Raw genomic sequence first — 27,347 nt, 5'->3', positions numbered from 1 at the left:
TTTTTTGAGTTGGGGTCTTACTCTGTTGTCCAGGCTGGAGTACAGTGGTACCATCACGGCTCACCTCAGTCTCCACCTCCTAGGCTCAAGCAATCCTCCCACCCTGGTCTCCCACAGTGTTGGATTACAACATGACCCAATGTGCCCGACTGGCAATTCTTTTTTGAAAGAACAGTACTGGCTATAAAATGATGAAACTAAATTTAATGTTATACATAATGCAAGAGACATCTGGTATTAGAAATTTGTTATCCCATTATCTTAAAATATCCAGTTTTGTCTAGGATTTTTCTAAATTCTGATGCATTCTGTGTCAAATGCTCACTAAGATCAGAGATGAGCCTTCAGGGCAATGCAATAACATACAGGCACTGTTTGTCATGGATTTTTTTCCCCTGTTCTTAACATTTAGGCTGGACGTGGTAACTCATGCCTGTAATCCCAGCACTTTGGGAGGCCAAGGCGGTAGGACTGCTTGAGCCCAGGAGTATGAGACCAGCCTGGGCACCATAGAGAGACCATGTCTCTATAAATAAATTTTAAAAATTAGCCGGGTGTGGTAGTGTGCACCTGTAGTCCCAGCTATTTGAGAGGCTGAGGTGGAAAGATCACCTGAGCCCAGGAGGTCGAGGCTGTGGTGAGCTGTGATCCTACCACTGCACTCCAGTCTGGGCGACAGCTGAGATCCTGACTCAAAAAAAAAAAAAAAAGATTTTTATTACAACAATTTAAATTTTTCCTGTGCTTCATCTAGACTTGTTAGAATTTCCCTTTATCATACCATTTCAATAAGATGTCTTACTTACGTGGTAAAAGCAGCATTTACTTTAGCCCCAAGGTAGTAAGAATAAAGTATGAACATGCCAATCATAAAGGCAAGAAACACCATAATAAAGAGGACCATGAACTTGAATATGTCCTTTACAGTCCTTCCAAGAGAGATCTGCAAGGGGCCGAAGCTCTCGTTGGCAGGGAGGATGTATGCGATTCGAGAGAAGCTGAGCACAACCGCGATGGCATACAGGCCTTCGGAGATAATCTGAGGGTCAGAAGGCAGCCACTTATCTCTGGCTAGAAAAAAGGGAGAAGGAGATTAAACATGGAGCTTTCCTGTCATCACTAACCATGTGAAGTGAATACCTTAAATAGGATCCATCTTGAAGGTAGGTGGCTACCATCTCAGTTGGAACTACTCTAGATTCAATTTACTGTCCAGGTACAATATTTCATCTTAAACCCCAAACATAAATTCTACATTACTTTCAACAGAGGAAATACCATTATAAAGACACTAAACTGACTTCACATTGAGCAGAAACAGAATAAAATACAAAAGATGAAGAGGTTAAAGTACCTTAGTCATAGACTGTGTCCAGGATGACAAAACAACTGACTTGATGGATCTGTCCTCTCGGTTACTAGATTTATTGACTAGTTATTTTAACATCCTATCGACACTGCTGGAATGAAACCTCTTTTCCATATTTTCTGGGGAAATTAGTTCCTCTAATATTTTATGCAAGTAAAATATATTTTGAGGAATGAGAATGTCATGAAATCACAATGGTGTTGACCATGTGGTATCTGAGCAGTATAACTTATCCCTGGAAAACGTAAAAGGACAATGAAGTGAAAACGTTTTGAATATAGATTCTGAATGAGGGCCCCTAGCAATCCTTTCAAAGCCACTTATTAAGTCTGCAGCAGAACTGATGGGTCAACGAACACTATGGTTAATTTTGTGTGAACTGAGTCACACTCAAAAGAATGGATACATTGTAGACATTTGCAACAACAAACATTAACACTTACTGAATGTTGAACCTTTTCAGACACTGCTTTCCATGGCCTTTTGGATTTGATGCTAATTATTATCCTTTTTATATAGGTACAGAAACCAAGACTTAGAAAGGTTAAAAACTTGATCAAAACCATACATAGAAGTAGGGAAGCCTGAATCCACAAATTTCCCTTCAGACAACAGTCAGTAATATACACGAATACATTAAAGTAAATAGATTAGGAAATAGTCAAGGTATATATCACACAAATACAATCTAAGTAAATTCTTTAATTACAAATTAAAGATTTGAAGATTTTAAAGATTGAATGAATCTCCTTGGTATATTAAAATATTTTTCTGCTGATGATAACAGATAACGTGTCTAAATTTCCCAGTAGGGAGACTATGGGGTCATATGCGAGGTCAATTTTTCAATATTTTAGGAATCACCACACTGTTTTCCACAGAGGCTGTACTAGTTTTCATCCCCACTAACAGTATAGAAGTGTTCCCTTTTTGCTGCATCCTCTCCAGCATCTGTTGTTTTGTGTTATTGATAATGACCATCCTGAATGGAGTTAGGTGATATCTCGGTGTGGTTTTCATTTGCATTTCTTTGATTGCTAGTGAGGCTGAGCATTTTTCATGTATCTGTTGGCTGCTCATATGTCTTCTTCTGAGAAGTGCCTAATCGTATCTTTTGCCCACTTTGTAATAGGGCCTTTTTTTTGTGGCACGTTTGAGTTCCTTTGTCAGATAGACAGTTGGCAAATGTTTTTTCTCAGTCTCCTTGCTGTCTCCTTGCTCTCTTGATAGTGTCTTTGGCTTTGCAGAAACTTGTAAGTTTGATAAGGTTCCACTTGTCTATCTTATCTCTTTTGGCATGGACACTTGGGGTTTTGATCAGGAATTGGTTGCCAGTTCCAATTTCCATAAGGGTACCTCCTGCATTTTCTAAGTTTCTTATAGTTTGAGGCTTTATGTTTAGGTCTTTGATTCATTTAGAGTTGATTTTTGTGTACAGTGATAGGCAGGGCTCGTGTTTTAATCTTCTACATGTGGTCAGTTTTCCCAGCAACATTTACTGAATAGGTTCTCCTCTCCCCAGTGGTTCTTGTAGTAGGCTTGTCAAAGATGAGTTGGTTGAGGAATGGAGGCTTTGCTTCCAGAATCTCTATCCTGTTCCATTGATTTATGTGCCTGTTCTTGTAGCAATACCAGACTGTTTTGTTTATTATAGTTCTATAATACAGTTTAAAGTCTGGGAGTGTGATGTCTCCCACTTTTTTTTTTTTGCTGAGGATTGTTTTGGTGATTCGTGGTCATTTAGGTTTCCATATGAATTTCTGTATTGCTGTTTACAGGTCTGAGAAGACTGTTGCTGGTAATTGAATGGATAGTGCATTAAATCTGTAGATTGCCTTGGGTAGAATGGACATCTTAACAATGTCAACTCTTCCAGTCCATGAGCATGGAATATTTTTCCATTTGTTTGTGTCATCTTTGATTTCTTTGAGCAGTGTTTTATAGTTTTCATTGTAAAGGTCTTTGATGTCTCTGGTTAGATGCCAAAGTATTTCATTTTTTTTGGTTATTGTGAAAGGGGTTGTCTTTTTTATTTGGGTTTCTATTTGTTTATTGTTGGTGTATAGGAATGTAGCTGACTTTTGCACATTTATTTTATACTCTGAGACTTTGCAAAAGTCCTTTATCAGTGCAAGGAGATTTTTGACAGATTCTCTTGAGTGTTCGAGGTATAGAATCGTGTCATCTGCAAAGAGAGATAACTTAACTTTCTCTTTTCGTATTTGGATACCCCTGATTTCCTTCTCTTATCTATTACTCTAGCCGGGACTTCCAATACTATGTGGAACAAGAGGGGTGACAGTGGGTATCCTTGTCTTGTTCCAGTTTTCAGGGGAAATAGCTCCAATTTCTGTCTGTTTAGCAGTATGCTGGCTGTGGGTTTCTCATAGATAGCTCTTACTATTTTGAGGTATGTTGCATCTATGCCTAGATGTTTGAAGGTTTTTATCAAGAAGAGATTCTGGATTTTATCAAAAGTTTTTCCTGCGTCTAATGATATAATCGTGTGTTTTTTGTCTTTTCATCTGTCGATATATTTAATTACATTTATGGTCTTACAGATGTTGAACCAGCCCTGTATCCTGGGGATGATGCCTACTTGGTCATGGTGGGTGACTCCTGAGATGTGTTGTTGGATACGGTTTGCTAGAATCTTGTTGAGAATTTTAGCACCTATGTTCATCAAGGATATTGGCCTGTAGTCCTCTTTCTTTGATGGACTTTACCTGGTTTGAGTATCAATATGATATTAGTTTCATAAAATGATTTGTGGAAAGTTCCATCTTTCTTGATTGCCTGGAACACTTTCAATAGGATAGGTATCAGCTCCTCCTTGTATGTTTTGTAGAATTCTGCTGGAAAGCCATCTGGTACAAGGGGGTTTTTTGTAAGTAGTTTTCTTATGAGATAGTTAATTTCTGGATTGTTATTGCTCTATATAGGGTCTCGATTTCTTCTTGTTTCATCCTGCAGAGATTGCATGATGTAAGAAAGGCCTCCATTTCCTTTAGGTTTTCAAGTTTGTTTCCATAGAGGTTATATAGTAATCTCGGATAATCTTTTGTATTTCTTCTGGGTCAGTTGTAACTTCATCTTTTTCATTTCTGATTGTGTTTATTTGGGTTTTCTCTCTCTTTTTCTTGGTCAGTCTAGCTAGGGGGTCCATCCAGTCTTGTTTATCCTTTCAAAAAAACCAGCTTTTGGTTTCACTACTTTTTTTCTTTTATTTTTATCTTCTGTGTCCTGAATTTGGGCTTTTATTTTGGTGATCTGGATTCTTCTGCTGAAGTTAGAGTTTTGGTGGTCTTGCTTTTCCAGCTTCCTTTGTTAGGCTGTTAACTTGTGATCTTTCCATTTTCTTCATGGTTTGTTAGGCTGTTAACTTTGTGATCTGTTAGGCTAACTTGTGATCTTTCCATTTTCTTCATGTGTGTTTGTAGAGATATGAATTCCCTTCTTGGGACTGCTTTCATGGTATCCCAGAGATTTTGGTATGGTGTTTCTTCATTTTCATTCATTTTCAGGTATCTTTTAATATCTGTTTTGATTTTCGTGTTGACCCAGGAGTTGTTTAGCATCATGCTGTTTAGTGTTCATGTCTTTGTGGGTTTTGAGGTAACTTTGTTAGTGTTGATATTTATTTTTATTCCACTGTGGTCTGAGAAGGTGCATGGCAGAATTTCAATCTTATAGAATTTGTTTGTGCTTGATTTATGGCTGAGGATGTGGTCGGTCTTAGAGTACGTTCCATGTGGTGATGAGTAGAATGTATATTCCATGGTTGTTGGGTGGAGTGTTCTGTAGGTATCAATTAAGTCCATTTGGTCAAGCATCACATTGAGATTCCAGATCTCCTTGTTGACTTTTTGTTTTGATGATCTGTCTAGAGTCGTTAGCATGGTGGTGAAGTAGTTCCCTTAAATACATCAAGCAGCTTATCAAGTTTTTTCCCCTAATTAAGATAGTTTCCAGCCCTAAGAGTTATGGCTTCTCTAGTCTTAAAGGTAATTTTCTCCCACCTTACAACATCTTTTTATAGATATGAAAACTGAGGTACAGAGAAACAAATTGACTTAGACAAACCAGGGGGAGTCATAACCCTGACATGTTTTTAGAGTTCCAAAGTTCATGTTCTCTCCACTGTCCATAAATATCCAACACACATCTCATACTAAATGTACTCTCACTGGAATTTCCTTCCAAAATGTGGTTCTAATACTTTTCCTGAAACATAAGAGGATCCTAGCTAATGACTTACCATAAGTGAAATACTGTATCTCTGGGGGGAGTGTCACTTCACTGAGGTCGCTTTCTTGTACATAACTGTCCACATACTGTTGTGCTTTTGTTGCCTGAAGGAAAGCTAGGAATCTGGCTGTGAATGCAGCAATGAAGATGGAGAGCATCCCAAAGTCAAGCACATTCCACAGCTGCAAAATGTATTCCCTGGGGCCTTCCAGCCAGAGTTCTTTGCACTCAGACCACATCATTCCTGCCACAAAAAATATGGGGGGAGAGGCAGGTTAGATGTTACAGCTTAGATTGAGAAGCTATTATTGTGTCCATAGTCAGGTCACACACCTCTGAAACATCCTATCTGTAAAGCACTGGCTGACTGCATGGTCACCAAGGCTGTGGGCTGGGTTAAATGGAAGAAGCAGCCTCCACTAAGGAAATGATTCATCTGCCAAGTTAGAATCTGGAGCAACACAGTTCTACAGGTGACACCAGAAATGTCTCTATTCACATAGAGGTGGGGGGGTGGGTGCAGGAAGGAGGAAAGAAAGTTGGTAAGGAAGGCTCTTCCAAGTCAGAGGATTTTGTTCCATAAGATTTTTGGAGAAGAAAATGTGTTCTTATAAAAATCAAAATGGTTAGTTATCAAACCACAGCGATTATACACTGTGGGTAGGAATATGAATTAGTACAATCTCTATGGAAAACAGAACGGAAATTTCTCAAAGAACTAAAAATAGATCTCATTCAATCCAGCAATCCCACTACTGGTATCTACCCAAAGGAAAAGAAATCTACTATACAAATAAGACATTCCAACTCATATGTTTATTACAGCATAACTCACAATTGCAAAGATATAGACTAAGTGCCCATCAACCGAGAAAGAAAATGTAGTCTGTCTGTCTGTCTATCTATCACCATAGGATACTATTTAGCCATAAAAATTAATGGAATAATATCTTTTGCGGTAGCTTGGGTGGAATTGGAGGCTATTACCCTGAGTGAAATAACTCCGAATGGAAAGCCAGATACCGCATGGTCTCACTGTTAAGTGGCAGCTAAGCTATGGGTTCACAAAGGCACACAGCATGGTATAATGGACACTGGAGATTCGGGGGGGAGGGTGGGAGAGAGCAGAGGGATGAGAAATCACCTATTGGGTGCAGTGTGCTCTAGTCGGGTGATGGGTACATTTAAAGCTCAGACTTCTTCAACATTATGCAATTAATCCATATAACTAAAAGCCACTTATACCCTTAGAACTACTGAAATGAAATACAAAACAAAACAAAGTGATCACTGGAGAAATAAGACCCCAAGATTTTTAACAAGAGAATTTCTCGCCAACCTTACATCATGTGCCTACCCTCTCTCCTCATTTCTGTTTCATGCTAAGAAAGTGAGTAACATCTTCTGAAAAAGACAAAACCCTGAAGTAGGAAGCCCTAGGACATTATAAAGAAACTGAAAACAGAAAATGCTGTTCTGCGACAAGAGGACAAAACATTCCAAGTTAACAAACTGTCCTCACTATACCAAGGAAAAATACTGTGGAATTCTTAAAAGATATGTATTGGCTCAAAATAAAGCTCATAAAATAAGTACTTGACCCAGGTTGAGACCACAGGAGTGAATGAGGGCGAGAACTAACAAATGAACTCAGAAAATGAGAAGATACTAATAACATTGGATGAAACAGAAAGCATGATTTGGGTTAGTAATCAATAGATAAACTGGTTCCTACCTTCATTTGTTAGGATGGAACAATACAAAGTTTTTCCGTCACATTATTTAAAATTTTTACTTTAACATAAATATTAAAAATGAGTTATTGTGAGGTGAAGAAACAAACATTTTGCAAATGAAAACTTTTCTAAAATCTCTGAAACTAAAGCAATATAAAGTTCTTTAGTAATCAGTTAATAGCCACTGAGTTATTTTACAAGTATTTCAATTAAATTAAAATGTTTCAGCATTAAATTGATCATCACAGTAAGTCTCATTAAAATCCTTACATTTTGTTCAATAATTGAAGTCAGATTTCAAATACATGACATGTTTGTAATTAGCCTCAAGCTATTCATAAAAAATGTTATTTAGTGTTAAGGCATACTTTTTTACATTATATAGCTATATACCAAATTATTTGATTATGTTGTTATTTAGCTTATTTTACAATGATGATACTGGCACCGTATAAGATATAATAATATTTTCTAGTAGAAAATAAAAATCAGTTATATAATTTCAGGGGACTAGAAATTAGAATATTTAAAATAAAAGGCTTACCAAGAACCCAGACCATAATTAGCATTTCAGTCCATGTGAACTGCGTGGTTTTCACTCTGAAGATCTGCTTGGGATAGTCAATAACTGTGACATTGGGCAGTGTGGTGATGCCTTCGAACCTATCTGAGGCATTGAACACAAGCAGGCCCAGAAAGATGATGAATGAAGCCGCGTGTGCCACAAACTTCATGAAAGGGCTTCGCAGAATTTTCCCCAGCTGTAACAAAACAGAGGAAGTTTACTTTACAAAACCTAGTTTTCACGGTGACAATGACTACAGAGGACTTTTAAAAACTGGACAATATAAGAACACTCAACTCTCTAGTTCTGAAGAGCTCTACTTACACTACGAAAACTACTCTTTTTAGGGGGGAGGCTTCCTCCAAAAACAACTTAATAAGTCTTCAAAATTCATTGTTTCTAAGCGTCTCAGGATTTGTCTCAGGTAGACCATGTTCACAGATGCACTTCTGGAAGTCATGGGGCGTATAGGTTTTGCCTTATTTTTACATGAAAGACTGTACAATGTCAAGGTTTTTAGGGTCTAGGAAAAGAAACTTCAAGTTTTACTGTGTAATTCTTTACTGGTTTATCATTGAGAGTTATGATGAGTTTGCAGACTCATAGAGGACATTAAAAGCCCTTCGAAGATTAATTACTACAATAGAAATAAATTTCAGTTCTCATTTCTAAATATTCCAAAGTCAAGTTATACCTTATATGCTATAAAAAAGGCATACAATTTTGGAGCCAGGTTTTATCTGTTACAGCCACCAATAAGAAAAGGGAGGTACAGAATAATTAAAACCTTTAAGTGCATTAAGTTAATTAAAAGTCATCTCTGAGTTTGGCATATCATGTAAATAGTACAAAAGGACTTCTAAAGTTGTTTATAATTATTTTAAGGTGACTCCTTAAAAATCCCCTGTGATATACTGTCCTTAAAAGTTCCATGTTCTTATAAAAATAAAAAACAATTCCTCCTGTCCCAAGGGCTCCCACAGTCCAAGAATTAGGTACATTTGGTAGATTTATCAAATAATTTCTCTATTGTACACTCTCAGAGTCTGCTTTTTAACTCAGTCTGTGACCTTAAAAAGTACAGAGGTTCATATTTAAAAGACTAACTTCAAACAAATGTTTTTGTAGGTCTGGAACCATAATTTAATGTCAACAAATGACCAAAGAATGTCGAGTATTTCTGGGATTGAACATGAGTGCTCACAAGCAAATGTCACATGTTCCATATTAGACACAGAAAAACAAATAACAACACATTTACACATCACTCTGCTGTTACACGGAGAGGGCATGGTTGGCGCAGTTTATCAGTAGCACACAGAAGTTTCTTGGGAGCGGTCAAGTCTGTTTATCCTCAAGATTGATCTTTTGAAACTTTAACATGAAAAGAAAGCAGCATGCCTGTCTTAAAAATAGAATATATGTGAAGAATTCTTGTTGCCTTTTTGCCATGAGATAGATGGTACACAGCAGCTCTAAACGTGAGCTCAGGAAGTGACTCAATTCCCAGTTTCCCTTCTCTGCAGAGTTCATCACACTGCTGGCTGCACTTTTTACAAGTGAAGAGAATAAAAGCAGTGAATCTGACATAATGTTTTAACTGATTAAATTGTCCTAAGAGACAAATACTTCTAAACCTCAACTTTCCAATTCACTTCCTCCAGAAAGGGAAAATTTGGGTGTAATATAATTTTTGCTTTATTGCATGCTCTTATATTATTTACAGTTTTCAGTCTTCAGTGTTTATGTATTAGAAGAATTTTAAAGAAGTTTTCCATGATACATAACAAAAGAACTTAGTCGAGTCATCAAACTTGATCAAGATGACAAACTTTCTACCTTAAATTGCATGGGCAACTCAGCAGTGAAGTGAGATGGATGAATGTTCTCGCACGCATATGGTGCCTGCAGTGGAGGAGTCTGTGGGGAGAACTGCTGAGCCAGAGAGCTGACAGATTTCCAGGATCATTTGTAAGTGGCCTTGACTCATTCAGCCTGAAACTACCTCTGACTTAAACAAAATCAGATCTCAGAATATAAAAACAGGATTAAAGGATCTGAGAACAGCTCCTTCTCTCTGGCAATGCCCTTTATTAACTTAATGCAGATTCTCTTAGCATGACTAGTACTCTTGCTAAGAAGATCTTTCAGGCCCAACTGAATTGATTCTACACTGGCAAGTTGAGAGGAGAAGAAAGGTTCTAAACCAAATGATCCAAGCAAAACTAAATAAACAACCTAAAAATTCCAAACTCTAAGCCTCAATTCTACATGTTTTAGAACCTTCCTGAAGGAACAAAGGGCTATGGGAACGCGACATGCATTTTCTTGAAGACCCTGCATTAACACCACTGCTCGCAGCTGTGCTTAATACACTCAGCCTTAGGCGTCTTCTGACATTCAAACGAGTTTCCCCTCTCGTTCCCAGCTTAACTGCTTCTTGGTACTACTTCAGTAGGGCTATCAATTCCCCCTTCCTTCCACTTATTAAGCTGTCAATAAAATCAGCACCAGTGCTACTTCATTCAAGCAGCCTTTCCTCCTCTCTGCCTACCATGGAGATCTTATCTTAAAAGCCTGAGTATTTTATGCCTGCAAATGTGGTCTATCCTACTAGTACTAAATCCTTTTTCATCCCTTACTTGAATTGATCCAGTCATTAAAAAGCAGAATCCGTGTTCTTGAGTCAATTAACATTCAGGGTAAAACTGATAAAAGCCTTAAATAGGAAGCTTTTTTCTTTTTTCATCCCAAAGGGACGTGGTACACCAACCACAGAGGACATAAGTGCAGAAAGCAGTACCCTGCTGCAAGGTGCCATCCAGTAGCCGATGGCGAGGAATGGAAGGCCCAAGGCCACCACCAGCACGACGAGACACTTGATAGCGACAGTCTGTTCCCGCAGGCCTGAGAGGTTCTCATACCAGATGGTCAAGAGCTGCTGCTGGCAGTTGGGGTGAGCCACAAACTGTTGGGACAGAGAGTTTAAGAGAGAAAGAGAGGCAAGTTACCATACCACTACCAGCGGTTCCACTGCTGCATACATGTGCATCCTAGAGATATGAATGCATATTTTTCCAGAATACAGGCATTGGAAGGGTCTAATAATATTCTTTGCTTTCCCTTCATTTTTCAAAATTGATTCAGAATGAATAGACAAACTAAAATGTAAACCAGAGGGTAAAATGGCTGTTGCCCTTAATCATAGTTCTTTTGATAGAAAGCTTCCACAATTCACCAATTCCTCTGTGGAATCTGGGTGACAGATTTTGTGAAAATGTGCCCCATCTTGCTGTCTGCCAGATTCCTTGTATTCAGTTCAAGATGGAAAAGAAAAAAATGTTACTTTGTTTACTGTAGACTATAGCTTACAGAGAAATGTGTTAAGTTTCATAAGCAAAACTTAAAATGCTACATATATTTTTAAAAATAGGTGATGTGCCCTATGTGTATGTATGTCCTATTACTGCAAATCTGCAAAAGATCTGAAAAAAAAAAAAAATAGACCTGCAGGTATCATGCTGAGTCCACGCTTGCACTGCTTCCAGAAACTGGCATCTAATGCCACCTCCCTCCTATTCCCGTAGTCTGTCCTCTTTTTTATTGCTTCCTCTATCAAAAGGTCACAAGAACACAAACATTTATCCTCAGCAGTTCTTTAACACTACAATTCTAATCAGGAAAAATGAGCAAACTATATTTCAGCCCAATCACTTGATTTTGCAAGTCATCTGCCTGCATCATTTATAGAGATTTCCTTAAGACCCTGTCCTTATTCAGGTATCAGAATGTATTTGTAGTCAGGCCCATGTAAAGGTTCCTATGCCAGAAGGTGCCTATTTGTAGCTAGATATGCCTTTTTGAGTGAACAGGTGCACCCTGTCCAAGCTTGGGAGTTTTGAAGAGTCATTCAATAAAATCAACTGTTTTTTTAAAAGGAGTTTTTAGCAACACAAAAATCAAGGAAACACTGTCTCCTAAAAATCAGAATAAACAATAACAATGAACCTGCTAGAAAGATTTTTGGGACTCTAAGAGGCAAAGAGAGCAGCTGCAGTCCCTACTTGTCAATGGGCTCCTCTTTCATTAAGCTCTAGTTAATGATTTTAACGATTCTCAGTAGCTCCAGGTAATACCTCAAATTTTTTGTCTATTTATCAAAACACACCTACAAGGAAATGAACAGGTTTCCATTTAGTTCACAGTTTCCCATCAGCAATTTTTATTTTTAAAATAGTCTCATCTGTGGAGGCTATGGAGGCAGTTTCTCCCAGATCCCTGCTCTTGTCCCCAGTGTGCACCCACCCTTGGGCAAGTCCACTGATGACCATTCTGGCTGCCCTTGTGCCAATGTGCACAAGAACTTCATGACCTATCAACGGCGGGGGGTGCATTTACAAATACTAGATTTAAATATGAAACTAAGATGCTGGACACTGCTAAGGTTGAGGGGAGGATGGATGACATGGCAACACACTGGGTACCAGGTTCACTATCAGGGAAGAAAGGGCCCGCTAGAAGCCCATACTTCACCAGTATACAACTTAGTTATGCAGCAAATCCTCTCATGTACCCCACAACTAAAATAAAATAAAATAAGAAAATATAATTGAATTTTTTGCAATAATACTAACTGGTAGAGTGGGGGTATTCAAAGTACTACAAAGAAGATGCTATCTTTTCTTGTTTGATGATTCAGTGTGAAAAAGCATATCGTTATGGACTGAATGTTTGCATCCCTCCAATTCATATTTTGAAATCTTAACTCCCAATGTAATGCTTTTAGGAAGTGGGGCTTTTGGGAGGTACCAAGGTCAGGAAGGGGGAGCCCTCGTGAATGAGATTAGAAGAGCCCAGAGCGCTCTCTAGCTTTCCTCCTACCATGTGAGTGTACAATGAGAAGTCAGCAGTCTGCAGCCCACAAGAAAGCCCTCAGCAGAACTCAACCATCCTCACATCTGACTTCAGTTTCCCAAACTGTGAGAGAGACATTTCTGCCGTTTATAAATACCTGGTCCATGATACTTTGTTATAGCAGTCATATTTTATCTTGTAGGTTATTCTCAATTCAGTAAATAAAACCCCAGATTCTGATGTTCAGTACTCATTGTTAGCTATTAAGTATATATTCTATCTTCTATCTAAGCCCAAGATTCTGTCACTTTTCCAAGGTCCTGGTTTTTGAAAACAGGCCATTGTATTCATTATTTGATTGATGATAAAATGTATACATATAATAATGGCTGAAGACTTCCTGGATCTATACGACAGTTTCCTAGAATTCTTGTTGAGAATGTCTCCAAACTTCCACTTCTGCCCCTATATTATATTTGGATCATTTCCTTCCTGCTTCACTCCTCCCTTGATAGTCTCCAAATGCCTGTCTCATTTATTCATTCTCTCTTCAAAATGATGTTGTAAGCCCCTAAGATCTAGGCAGCATATTGGGTATTTGGTTCAAGAAGATAAAAATGGGAGTATCGATGTTGCATTAAGTGATCAGCAGTCATTGTTCTAGAGTACACAGTAAGCTCCAAAAAAATTCAGCTTACTGGGTGTATTTCCTATCTTACTGATTTGACTCTTATTTGAAATAGTAATACACCACCTCATGGACACTCTCGATTCCTTTTAATCCACAGATTTTCCTCCAATGATTTAAAATCCTAGTACAAGTACACAAGGAGCATTTTAAGAAAGAAACTAAAACCAATACAATAATAGCAAGTAAAGGCAAAAAAGCGAATCCCTCTAGAAGATGAGTTTTGCTTTTTCCAATGACTTCAAATTAGGGCAGTGCCTTTATCCCCTAAAACTGTTTCACCTCCTGAAAAAAATCTCCTTATGTTACCTCACCAGTCACAGCCAGTTTGATAAAATTTGTATACTGTTTCCTAACTTGTGGACCAGCAAATTGAACTCATTGCAAAATAATACGCTTATTTGAGGTTTTCTGATTTAAAGAGAGAATGCTTGACACACAAAAAAACTCAATCGTTCAGTGGAACACAATTATCAAAGCCTTCAGAACAATTTTTTTTTCCTGCCAGATGTCTAAGAGATTATAAACTGAACCATCAATCAGGGTAGGTTATAGAAAACAATTACATTTTAAACTCAAAAAAATTTGTATTACATGGTTGTTTCATCAAATCAGCCTTCACAAGAACAGTCTTCATGCCACAATTTATACAACTTAAAAGAAAATAGTCTTGTGAATAAAAACTATTGAGCTGCTTAAATTCTGTCTTTCCCTGAACACTTTCTCCACAGAAAGTGGATAGATACACAGTGTATACTTTTATCTGTTTATATTGCTGCATGTCTCTTTTTTAGATAAATTTTCTACAGTTAAACCTAACCTACTATGGAGGAAATAGGAAAGCAAAGAAGAACTCAGAAAATGTTCTCTTCCTCTAAAGTACAGCAGATTTAATGGTCTAATAAGCTCAATATCTTCTGTCAAGAACTTTCTCACAATAGACATAACTCATCATGAAGTAGATAGGACTCTTGTTATTTCTATGGTGGGGAGGGGACTGATGTTCAGCTTCATATCCCAGACCAGGGTAGAGCTAGAGTCAGAAAAGACTTCAAGATTTTTGCGGGGGGACAAACAGTCATTATTCTAATTGGGCACAATTAATGTTTTCGCCAAAAAGCTAATTTTCTTGTATCTATCTTCAGAAAATCAAATTTCATCTTCCATTCTATTCCATTCTCATTTTGTAGAATAAGGTGAATATCTTTACAAGCAGTAATAGTGTTTACAATCCTTTCAGTTTTGTTATTGAACTTAAAGACTCTTCAAAAATGATTCTAGGATGAGAAATTGTCAAAATCCACTCCCTGTTAGAAAGATGCAAGCATATGACTGACAATTCATCAACAGCATTGAGAATTATAATTTTTTATTTGATAATTTGAGAGGGGAAATGGCATTTATATATTTGTATATATCATTAGAGAGTCTGCAAATTTTAAATATGCTTGTTTGCCACCTGAATTTTCTTTTCTGCAAAGTACCTATTCAAGCCCTTGGCTCCAGGGATCCAGATGTTTTCCTTATAAATTTGTTTGAGCTCTTTGGATATTAAGAATAGCAATCTTTTGTAAGTTATAATTAAGAAAAATATTTTTCCCAGTTTGCCTTTCACTTCTTTGTTTATGATATTTCTGATATAGTAGAGAAATTTTAAATTGTATGTAGTCAAACTATATTTTTGCTCTGAGATTTGTTCTATTGCTTTTATATTAGGATTTCCTTTCCCCACATAATTAATAAAATTAATGGCCACATATCTCCTATTTTGGCCTTTCACAGTTTCATTTTCTCAATTAGCTTTCACTGAGTTCTATAAGGGCTGGGTGGAACAACTCATGCTTTGGTTCCTTGGAAAGACCTGAGTCTTAAATGGGGCCTGTATGGCTTACCATATACATAAAACTGGTTTTCTTGGTGGAATTATGAATAGATTTAAATAAATGTGAGTTTTTTATGTCATGGGGGTAGGGGATTTCATAACACAGAAAGTTCTTTTGAATTTCCAATGGCTTGCAGATAGCCATAGACTACTTCTGTGCCACAGTAGATAGGGTTCAATGCATCATTTTAATCCAAGAGGCAGTTTTGCCTGGGGACTAGAAGTGATATGGTGGAAAAGGAAGCAGCAGGAGTGGTGGGAGGTGACATTTTTCCTCTGTTGGAGCGGATATGGGTGAGTGTTGAGTGAACATGAAGAAAACCTTTGAGAGAAAGAAAGGAGGAACTAGGGGTTTTGGGGAGTTCTCATATGCATTTGTTGAATGAAGATTCCAAATCAAAGACTTTAGCTAATATTCTTTTTATAGTATAAAACAAACAAAACCAGAAAATGTTTGCAAAGTCTTAAATCTCTTTTCAGTTATACTTTTTTTCCTGGTGGTTGACTGATAGCAATTTATTACTAATGACACCTCATACATTGTAAGTTACACATCAATTTATTTTGAATTAACATGCAGGAAGATACTCTGCAAGACAGTTTGGTTAACAGAAGCACATCTGTAGATGAGCTGTCCCTGCTAATATTACACATTCAAAGCAATGTCAAAAATCTAGTGACAACCGAAATCAATTATCTCCTCTCAGATGTCAAAGAGAAGAGATATATATTGCAAGATCTGTGAATATATATCCAGTTTTCTAAAAATGGTTTACCATCAATCTTGTTCAAAATTATCTTTTACTCTCATATAGCAAAGCCTCAACTATTTTTTAAAATTTTGAATATATGGGGTATAACTCAGGGTTAGATATACAAATGTTCATTATGCTGGTACTCTTGATAAAATTCTTTGATCAATAGCATCTATTCTTATAGAGAGAAGGGCAATCTAGACAATTTAATTATCTTGTAACCAATAATTTCCTTGAAAAGTTAGTTATGTCAGTCTTTACTGAAAATCTTCACATTTGTACTATCTTATTAAGTAGAGGGGAGATCTGCTGTTAAAGGCTGACCCAAATCAGTTCTCCACATTGTGCTAGAGGGGTGTGTGTGTGTGTGTGTATGTGTGCGTGCGTGTGTGTGTGTGTGTGTGTGTGTGTGTGTGTGTGTGTGTGTAAGGAGAGAGTTTTCTCCATCCTCACTTGCTGCTAGGGTATACAAATTGGCTTGGATTCCACTGATCAGAGGCATTTGGACCACTGCAAGGGGTCATATCATAACAAGTAGGACTCAGAGCATCCCTTCTGCTGATAGGAGAGCCAGCCATCTGCAGCAGAGGCAGAATCGTTCTGTTTGGGCAACAGAAACTCCCTACCAGGTCAGCTCTGGGCCTAGTTCTGGGTGAGCTTTCTGGAAGCATAACTTAGATAAGCCTGCTTCTCTACCTCTCCTTAGAGAGAGTCCTTGACACGACTCTAAGATTCGGTGAGCTTTCCCAATATCCCTCACTAGACTTCCTCCTGCTTAAATTAGCTAGGGCCTGCTACTAAGGACTAGAACTAGTATAAGATTGATGAAATCTGTCGTTGGTGACTGAGGATCGAATTTGCATAAGAGTCATCATTCTGAGTATGATTTTTCATAGCGTAGAAATGTTATTAGCTTATATACTAAACAATCACCACGTACCACCTATGCTAATTACTTTACATGCATTATCTCATGAATCCTCAAACAAATGAATACACAGGTACTATTATTGTCCTCACTTTACTAATGAGCAGACCAAACTTAGATGGTTAGGTTATTTGCCCAAGGTCACATAGGGAACATGTGGTAGCATCAGAACTTGAACCCCTGCAGGTTGGCTCTCTAGTGCCTATACTCTTAAGCACCATGCCACACTATAAGATCAGAAGGCTGTATGTAGATTGCCCAGTCCATAAAACCAGATCTATTCCTGATAACAGCTTACTTCTTTGTGATTTATTTACTTTCCTTAAAAATACAAAAAAAAATCTCAGTTATCTAACATGTATAAGCTATCAGATTCAGGATAACTGAGGTTTTTATTATTATAAGACATCACAACTAAAATTTTCATAAATTATTCAAAAGACTCACACAAGTTACCAAACAGATACACATCAAAGATTTTTCTGTAGTAATCAGAGTAAAAAATACCATAATTTTTATTTTTGGCACTAGCATGACCAAATGACCAAATCCATAGCTATGTAATCTTAGACATGCGTTTAAGCTTGGCAAACCTCAATTTCCTTATAGAATGGAAACCTTATAATCTATTTTATAAGTAAAATGAACAACATTGACTTGCTGCAAGGATTAACATAAGAATCTAAAAGTGCCTTACCAAAATGTATAAAGTAACAGATATTATTATTAATTGTATTGCAATTAACAGTTTACAGGATACTTTTGCATATCCTAATTTATTTAAATTCCAGCAAAACTCCTTTTATATGAGGAACTCAAAATTTAAAGTTTTATAACTAATCTAAGTTCCCACAATGGGTAAAATGTGGGAGGGATCAGAAATTAGACATTTAACTTGCTACTTTACCATGATTCTTCACTTAATCTCCTTCATGAAGAAAAAAATTCTTTTATCAATAGCATCTATTCTTATTATTTAAAAATATTTCCTGGAATTATGGCATAGTTAATATTACATGTTTATTCTAATATGGCACTAGATGAAAGCGGGGCCCACTCACCTTTTTTACTTCATACTTGATGGCAAGTTTGACACGACTCAATGAAGTTTTACGCCTGTGCACCTCCAGAGGCTCTGCAGATTCCAGATCTCCATTCAGAATGGCTTCTACCTCTTCCGAGTCTCGGCAGAGATCAAGCACACCCACTACAAAGTCTTTGCATTGCATGGAGAGCTTCCGATAGTCATTCTAAGAACAAGAGGTTTCATGTTTAATACAAAGAATATGCTCTCATCAAAGGAAAGTGTTTAGGGTTTGTAAGAATTAGAAAAAGGTATCCTTCCTCCGGGTAGGAAACTGCAGCCCTACCTGGATGCAAAGCTTGTTGAGTTAGATACAGGCTGGATTTCCTCCACCACCCCCCATCCAGGTTCCCTTCTACAATCAGCCCAACCATCTGAGACAGCTCTGAAAATGGGATGTACGTGATCTCACATGTGGAATCTAAAAAAAGTAAGACTCATAGAAGTGGACAACAGAACAGTGGTTACCAGAAGATGGAGGGATAAAGTGGGGAGGGAATGGGGACATATTGGTCAAAAGATACAAGGTCTCAGTTAGAAAGAGGAATAAGTATTTGAGATCTATTTGCACAGCACAGTGACTACAGTTATAATACTGTATTATATATTTCAAGAGTAAAATATATGTTAAATATTTCAAGAGTAAATTACAGATATCTCACCACAAAAAATAAGTGAGGTGATGCATGTGTTAATTAGCTTGATTTAATCATTTTACATTGTATATGTATATCAAAATGTCACATGGTACCCCATAAATATTTATAATTATTATTTGTCAATTAAACATTTAAAAAATATTTACTAAAAAAACTATATGCACCTAAGTCAGTGATTTGTATCAAGCGATGTTGGCTAAACACCATTGCTGAAAGACCAAAAGATTAGAAAGTTTTATCACTTTTGTACAAACAAAAGATCTTTTATTTTTTTTATTTTTTTATTTTTGAGTTAGAGGCTCACTCTGTCGCCCAGACTGGAGTGCAGTGGTTGCTCTCGGCCACTGCAGCCTCGACCTGCTGGGCTCTGGCGATCCTTCTGCCTCAGCCTTCCAAGTAGCTGGAACTACACACGCACGCTACCACACCCAGCTAATTTTTTGATTTATTGTAGAGATGAGGGCTCGCCAAGTTGCCCAGGCGGGTCTCGAACCCACAGGCTCAGGCAATCCACTCACCTCAGCCTCCCAAAGCACGGGATTACAGGCTGAGCCACCAAGCCCAGCTCAAACAACAGATCTTTTAAAGCCAGAGTAAAACTATCTCTATAGTGGAAATTTTTCTAAAATGGCAGTTTGACACAGAATATATCTATATGTGATGTAAAATTTGTCAGAATCAAAATGATATCAACTGTGTTAAAAACAAAACAAAACCAAAAAAACCCTGACAAATGGGCCAGGAAAGGCATAAGCACAAGAACTACCACAAAAAATTCTGCGAAAACTGCAACCTTGCACAAAGATCATTGCAGCCTCGCACAAAAAATACTTTCTCCAAAGAACATTTGTCTGTCCATCCTTGGACTGGTACCACCTTTGTTACTGATATTTGTAGCCACAGATTATTATCTCAAAACAATTATGTGAGCCTTCTCATGTTTCTTTCAAAAACTTTGTCTTCCTTTACCTCCCTGAATAGTTTACTATGGCACACTTATTAGAATTGCAGTGTCCTATTCCTGAATAAATGTCATTTTCTTTTAGAGAGCCTCTCTCTGTTATTTGGGTTGACAGTGAAAATAACTTGTCCAGTTTACTATTTCTTGCCTTGTTGGAGACACTGTTTCTCAAAGTGCAACCCTCAGACCAGCAACGTCAACAGCATCCCGGAATGTGTTAGAAATGCAAATTTTCAGACCCCACCCCAATAGTCCTGATTTGGAAGCTAAGGAAGAGCCCAGCCATCTGTTTTAACACATTCTCCAGGTGATTCTGACACATGTTAGTGTTCAAGAATGACTGGTCTACAGAGAATATAGAGAGGTAGATAGATATCCACCCCCAGCTGTTAAGAGAGGTGCTTTCTTTCTTGTTTGTCTGAAGGGCATATTATCATACACTGAATAAGTAGAAGGAGAGAAATGTCTGATTATATGTCATTGAACTCTTAAGGGTTACAGAATATCAATACCTGGGAGAAAAATTTCCAGGCCACTGGAACTAACACCTTGCTAAAAATAACCTGTGAATCTTTAATTCATTTGCATATTTATATAGTGCCATGGACTGGTGTAAGGAAGTCAGCTGGTAGCATGCCTACTCCCGTCTGAATGGAGCTTTCTTTCCTAGTCCACTGGTTCCAATCAAGGTGTTAACAACTATCTCTGGGGACAGTGTCTTACTTTCAGAAAACCCAGTTCCACTTTTATGACTTTTACTAACATTCTAGCCTGTTAGCAAACTTAACCAGATTAATAACCTGATTTGGTACACTTGAAAACAGATTCCTCATTTCAACATGTCCTGAGACATTGTACCTGTCTATATAACCAAGTGATCCTTAGAACAGCAGAATTTCTGGGTTTTCAAAAATCATACCTAAAAAAAAAAAGATGTGAAGATTTCCAATTTTTTTCCCTTTAAATAATTAATTGAATGTGACGGGCAAAACAACGTCACCAACTAAAATAAACAAGAAGAGGAGCGAGTGTTTAAAGCCTTCCCAGACTAGAATAGTTTCCATTTCCGATATCAGAAATTCAGATAAAGAACAGTTACAGTTAATCCTTTTCCTCTCATAAGGGAACAGATAAAATGAATAAAACTTCAATCTTTGGTTTCCATTCAAGTTGGTACCATGCAACTGATAAAATTAATAAAATGTTCAGTCTCTGGTTTCTATGCAGTGTCAGTTAAATATCCATCTGCCTTCCATTCCTGAAAGGCTAATGAAATATTTTATTACAGCATCCAGAAGAAGTATTAAATCCATGCCTGTTACCATATAAAGCTCCCATTTTAATACAATTTTTAGATGAAATTTCCTCATGTTATTCTTCAGTTCAGACTGTTCTGTAAGATTTGGTACAACATAGGATAGCCATTTCTCAGAAATAAAAAGAAGCTACTGTCCATACCTTGAAGAAAACTTAATACCCACTTCTGTAGCAATGCTCAAATAATGACTCATTAACTTTAAAAATTGTAAGCTGTAAATTTGCCAGTTTTAAAGAAAGCTATGTGTTTTTTTCATACCTACTGAAAGGTCAGTCAAGAAACAAAAAACTGATAACCATACAAGTTGCTAGGACAGCACTTTGTTTTTTATAACAATTTAAACATTTCCCGCTGGAAGAAGTCTGTTGCCCAAGAGCAGAAAATAATGAGAGCTGGAATAATAGTGATTTCTTTTGTTACAGTGTTTAGATACTGTTTTTTAAACATATGCAGAGCTCCCGGAAAGATGGAGTTGCTCCTACTAAGAGTTTCTCCTCACTGCAAAAGCAGCCATCCACCTAAAGTCTACACTGACTGTGAATTCCACCATGAGCTGTCAGCTGCCTCATGTACCTCACAGCTCAGACCATATGCCTGGTCTACATTTTCTAATAATTTTGTCTTAACTTAGTTTTGCTTAACGGTCTTCCTTGTGCCATTCATCCACGACCCTGGCCCTCCACAGTCAGCAGGGGGACCTACTGCACACATTACAGAGCAGTGCTTCAAAGCCAGGGGGTCTATTTGCTCAAGGCAGGGGAAGAACAATGCAGTGCAGTCCCCACCACATCTTGAATACAGGTTTCTGCACACTCCTTTTTTTTTTTTTTTTTTTTGATTTGGAGTCTCACTCTGTCGCCCAGACTGGAGTGCAGTGGCCGCTCCCGGTCACCGCAGCCTCGACCTGCTGGGCTCCGGCGATCCTTCCGCCTCAGCCTTCCGAGGAGCCGGAATTACAGGCATGCGCTCCCACGCCTGGCTGATTTTTTTTATTTATTGTAGAGATGAGGTCTCGCTGCCCAGGCGGGTCTCGAACCCGCGGGCTCAGGCAATCCACTTACCTCAGCCTCCCAAAGGCGCAGGATTACAGGCTGAGCCACCGAGCCCAGCTCTGCACACTCCTTTTAATGTGTGTGGTTTAATTGCCATTCGAATCCTTTTTCATCTTTAGGAGGAAGACTGAAATTCAACTCCAAGCAGGCTTAGTTCTGTCAGGGTTTTTCTTTAACAAAATAGTCAGGATAGTACAGTGATTGAAAGTGTAAAATCTGGCAGACAGCAGACACTCTCACTGCTGTCCTGCCCATTGTGCCCCTTGCAATGTATCTTCTCTTTAATAAATCTACCTTTCTTAATTCATTAAAAAAAAAACCCTAGAATCTGAAGTCAGACTTCCTAGTTTCTACCACTTACTAGCTGGAATTCAAGTTAACCTCTCTGACAAGAATAATCCTACCTAATATTGCTACTGTGAGGACTAATGTTTAGAACATGCTTGGTATGCCTTAAGTACTATAGAAGTGCTTCCATATTACCAGGTTATATGATATTAGATATAATACCTAAGACTGAACCCTAAGATACTCAAATCTAGGCTTGGCAAAAGGGATGTTGACTATAGCCTTTGATATCTCATTTGCAAAATGAAAGTCCTGTACAACAAGATGATTCCTAGAGTAGCTCCCTGCTGTAAAACGCTATCTTGCTTTTGGATTATATTCATTGCTTTCTTTCTTACAGCTCTAATGTAAGTTGAAACTGCTTTTTTACTTTAAGTAGAGGAAAACTTGTAGTCAAATGGCTTTTTTTTTTTTTTAAACAAAAAAAATGTGCATCATTGACTCAATCAGAACTAGGAAATTTCAATTTGCATTCTCACAGCTTTATAAATGACTGGCTTACTTGCCACTGACATTTGGAGGATGAGACCTAGAGTCCATCCTGCCCAATACTTTGTCTCTCAGAACAGCTTCAGACACAGGATCTGCACGCCTGGAACATTTCTTTAATAACCTGTCACTGAGCTGTCCTCCATTAATTCATCTAAATCTGTATCCTAGCATGTCTGACCTCTGGGGTAATGACCTTCGTGTTTTTGGCAGCATGGCTACTGTGCTCTTCAAGGAACTTTGAAAGCCACATGGTGGCTGAGGACCTTCTCTGAAGCACCTAAATGAAGGCAATTTCAGGGGTGAGATGCTAGATGTTACAGGCCATTGATAGGATAAAATAATTGTAGGTGTCTGGAAAGGGAAAATAAATCACCTCTTTTCCACCAGGGAACACTTTACCTATTTTTCATTTCAAGGGTACTTTGAGCTCAAAGTTCCCGTGGGAAGAACACAGCGAGCACCATGGAGGAGGGCAAATTAGGTTACCTGCTTCCCTCAAAAATAAGCTTCACTTCCATGGCCTTCCAGAGTCGAGGCTCCAGGTCAGTGCTACAGAAGAAAGGTTTTCTCTGTCTGTGGAGAGCCCTGACAGATGGACACACACATGGGAGGAGAGGGCAGAGAGGTGAGGGGAAGGCAGATGCAAAGGCATAACAAGGATGGGTAAGAAGAGAAGAAAAGGGCACATCCAGCTCGGGGAGGGACGCAAAGTCCCCGGAGACTGTAACTTGTAGAGCACTGTCCTCATTTTGGCTCAGAGAGGGTTATACTACACAAGCACTTTCCACATAATCCAGAAAAAGGAACTGGAGATTTAGAGGATTCTCACATATCCATATAGATACTTGGCAGCTTTATGGATATCCTCTGGAACCCAGCTGTGTTTGCTCCTCTTTTTGCCTTCTGACTTGTGATATTTCCTACCTCTGAAAGGTTATCAGAGGTGACTCTTTAAAAGTCAGAGTAGAGGAGATGCTAAGCCAGTCCAATATGGATTTAGCCAGCTTCAGGGGAAAACTATGAATAACAAATTCTCTTACCATCACTTCACTGAGATGACTTCTCTGGTCAGAATTGCAAACATCACCATCTTTAGTAAATTATTAAAACATGATCTTAGGAAATACTCCCTTTTATAGAATCTTTTGCAGACTTTAAATATACGTCGAGCAAAATGTATAAAAACCAGAGCTGTATGATACTTAAAATAGTGGTAAATAAATACTTTAAGAATTATGCTTTTATTACTGTCTCAAAATAGTAAAGTGATATTTAGAAGTGTTTTACCTGAATGCTTTTCTACTCTCTCTTAAACAGAATTTGAAAGTTTCAGCTTGTTCTACCTTAAAATAATTTTACTTTGGGTTCAAGGAAATAAAGCTTTCAACTACCACATAATGAATCTCTTAAAAGGAGTAGATATAAAGTAATACTTGTTTTCTTCTTTGTATTTTCCCACATTTTCTGAAAGTTTTTACAACACATACATGTAGCTTTTATATCAGAAAATACATTTTTTTTTAATGGTTTAACAAGTAAAATTAAGTAAGACCAGATCTCCACCAGAACAAAATGAGGGTTGATGACTCCAGGTATTTACACTTTTTTCCTAATACCTTTGGTATGAAGGCATTTTGGTCATATTCACTAAGATGACTTTAATAGTACTTTATAATTGTTCTTTTGCCATTTTTAAAAATTGGGGTCTCACTCCATAGTCCAGGCAGGGCAGTGGCACGATCACAGCTCACTGCAGCCTTGAACTTCTGGGCTCAAATAATCCTTCCATCAGCCTCCTAAGTAGCTGGGACTACAGGTGCGTGCCACCATGCCTGGCTAATTTATTTGATTTTTGTGTGTGAGACGGGGGTCTCACTGTGCTGTCCAGGCAGTCTCGAACTCCTGGGCTCAAGCAATCCTTATGTCTCGGTCTCCCAAAATGCTGGGATTATAGGCGTGAGCCACCGTGCCCAGCTTGACTTTTGATTCTATATAAAAACGTGGGCCAATGAACAGGGCATGCAAATCTAATACTACTGCAGAGAGATGGACTAGAAGCTTGCTCACTCACTCAACACACAGACCGGCAATGTCTCCAGGGACCGTGCACTCCCTTGGGAAAACAAACAAAGCTGATCCTACTTCTGTGGGGCACCCCCATGCAACTAACAGGAGGCAGAACTGAAGTCATGCCCAGCTCTTCCTTTGACCAAAACGGGGAGAAGTCGTGAGCCCAGAGCGTCACCGTAATGACAGTCCTCTGATGCGGAATACTGTGCGCACGTCCCCAAAGCGGGTCGACTGCAGCCCCCTCTGAGTGGGGGGCGGGGCAAGGTACACCAGACCCGCCCGGACGGCGCCTCCGGACCCGGGGCCCGGGAGGGCCGCAGCGGGGCCACCAGGGAGCGCGGGCGACGCCGCGGGCTCACCTTGAACTCCTTCTCGATGTTGGCCAGCTTGGCCAGCTCGTTGCTGAGCTCCAGCGCGGTGAGCACCGGGTCCTGGCTGGACAGCGACAGGTAGGCCGGGCTGGCCAGCCCGCGGTAGGCGTTGATGCGCGAGCGCGAGTGGCTGAAGGCATCGTGGCGCTGGCGCTCGGCGCAGTCGGCGCACTTGCAGAAGTAGTCGTGCGGCCGCTCGATGCGCGCGCCGCGCAGCAGCAGCATGTGCACCACCTCGTACTTGTGGCAGTGCGCCGCTAGGATGATGGGCGTGATATCCGGCGAGAAGCGCGTGCCGTCCTCGTCGTAGGCGTAGAAGTCGGCGTCGCGCAGCGCCTGCTCGCAGGGACTCAGCGTCAGGCGCCGGCTGGCGGCGAAGCCCGGGTGGCCCAGGATGGCCTCGACGATGCGCACGTAGCCCTTGCTGATGGCCAGCAGTAGCGCGTCGCCGATGCGCGCCAGGTTCTCCGTCTTCAGCAGCAGCTCGGTCACCTCCAGGTGCTCGTTGCCCACGGCCAGCTGCAGCGCGTTCTGGCCCATGTAGTCCACGCAGTTCACGTTCAGCGTGGCCGACTCCTCCAGCATCTTGCGCACCACCGGGATGTTGCCGTACTCGGCGGCGTCGAGGAAGCGCTCCTCCTCGGCCGTGAGGCTGGTGCCGCGGGCGTGGAACATGAAGGCCGGGCCGCGCACGGCCTGGCGCCGGCCCTTCTCGCGCATCGCCGTCGCGCGCCGCGAGGACGGGCTTCCCTCCATGGACCTGGGCGCACAACGACAAGAAGCCGAGACCGTCAGGGCGCGGCGCCTCCTCCCGCGGACGGGCCCTCGCTGCAGACCCGAAACTGACTTCAGTACCCGTCGGGGCTGCGGGGGCCGGGAGAGGATCCACAGCCCTCGGAGCGAGAGCTCCCCGTTCTCTAGAAAACGGCATTCAGGAGGGATAACAACAGGAACTTCCACACTCCCGAACCTCCCTATGGCCCTTGTACCTGGTAGCGGTAACCTTAATCCTGCTCTTAAAATCCTGAAAATAGAGACTAGGCTAGCAGGTGTTTGGCACCCAAGCACCGGGCTTGAAGGCTACATTTTCAAGAATTGGGCCAGAACAGGCATCTCAAGTCATTGCATACTTTTAACTAAATGAGAATCACTGACCAAAAAAAAAGTATTTAGACCAAGTATCCTCTGGCAGGATCTTAGTTTTATTATCTTTTTTCTTAAGGGGATTCCCCCCATTGCAGGAGTCATCTTTTCAAAGACATAGACAAGCTTTAGCAATTATAAAGTTCGAGGATCAACCTAGATTTATTTTATGGAAACTAACTGTGCCTTTGTAATAAGAATTGTTGAATTACCAAACTTAGAATTTTCCTCTTTAAATGGACGAGACTTGGCTTAATTTATGGTCTAAAAATCACTAGTGAAAGCACGTTTTTTGTTACAACATGGATAGAACTGGGGGCCATTATGTTAAGTAAAACAACTCAGAAACAAAGTCAAATACCACCTGTTCTCAGTGGAAGCTAAATAATGGGTATACACAGATATAGAGTGTGGAATAATGGTGACTGGAGACTCAGAAGGGTGGCACTGAGTGAGGGGAGGGGGATGAGAAATACTTAATGGCTACAATGTACATTATTTGGGAGATGGGTACACTAAAGGCCCATACTTCACCACTATGCAATATATCCATGTAAAACTGAACTTGTACCTTCTAAGATTATACAGCCTCCCCAGAAAAAAAACAAAAAAACAAAAAAAATTAGTGTTACTTTGTGAACTTGGGCACTAATTGTATATCCAGATCAACGCACACTGAAATCCTAACAGTGCTAGTTAAGATTTGACTGCATTATAAGTAATTTCATTAATTTGATGCAGGCAGTGATTTGAGTTCACATCTTAATTTCTATCATGTTAGGTAAATAATTTCATTTCCTCGAGCTTCCTTACCCCAAGTGTAA

General features: G+C 39.4%; 1 protein-coding gene across 1 annotated transcript in view; it reads right to left on the bottom strand.

Moving 5' to 3' along the window:
• The window catches only part of TRPC3 (transient receptor potential cation channel subfamily C member 3), a 69,375-nt gene that overhangs the window by 23,425 nt on the left and 18,603 nt on the right, over positions 1 to 27,347 (bottom strand). The window contains 6 exon segments of the mRNA XM_008068393.1: positions 807 to 1,071; positions 5,628 to 5,861; positions 7,898 to 8,114; positions 10,722 to 10,886; positions 18,087 to 18,275; positions 25,369 to 26,140. Of these exon segments, the coding sequence (XP_008066584.1) occupies positions 807 to 1,071; positions 5,628 to 5,861; positions 7,898 to 8,114; positions 10,722 to 10,886; positions 18,087 to 18,275; positions 25,369 to 26,140 (1,842 nt within the window).

The sequence above is a fragment of the Carlito syrichta genome, unplaced genomic scaffold, assembly GCF_000164805.1.
Source record: "Carlito syrichta isolate Samal-C Ts95f unplaced genomic scaffold, Tarsius_syrichta-2.0.1 Scaffold310650, whole genome shotgun sequence".
NCBI classification, from domain to species: domain Eukaryota; kingdom Metazoa; phylum Chordata; class Mammalia; order Primates; family Tarsiidae; genus Carlito; species Carlito syrichta.
Note: the sequence above shows the minus strand (reverse complement) of the source record. Positions and strands in the feature narration are given on the sequence as shown.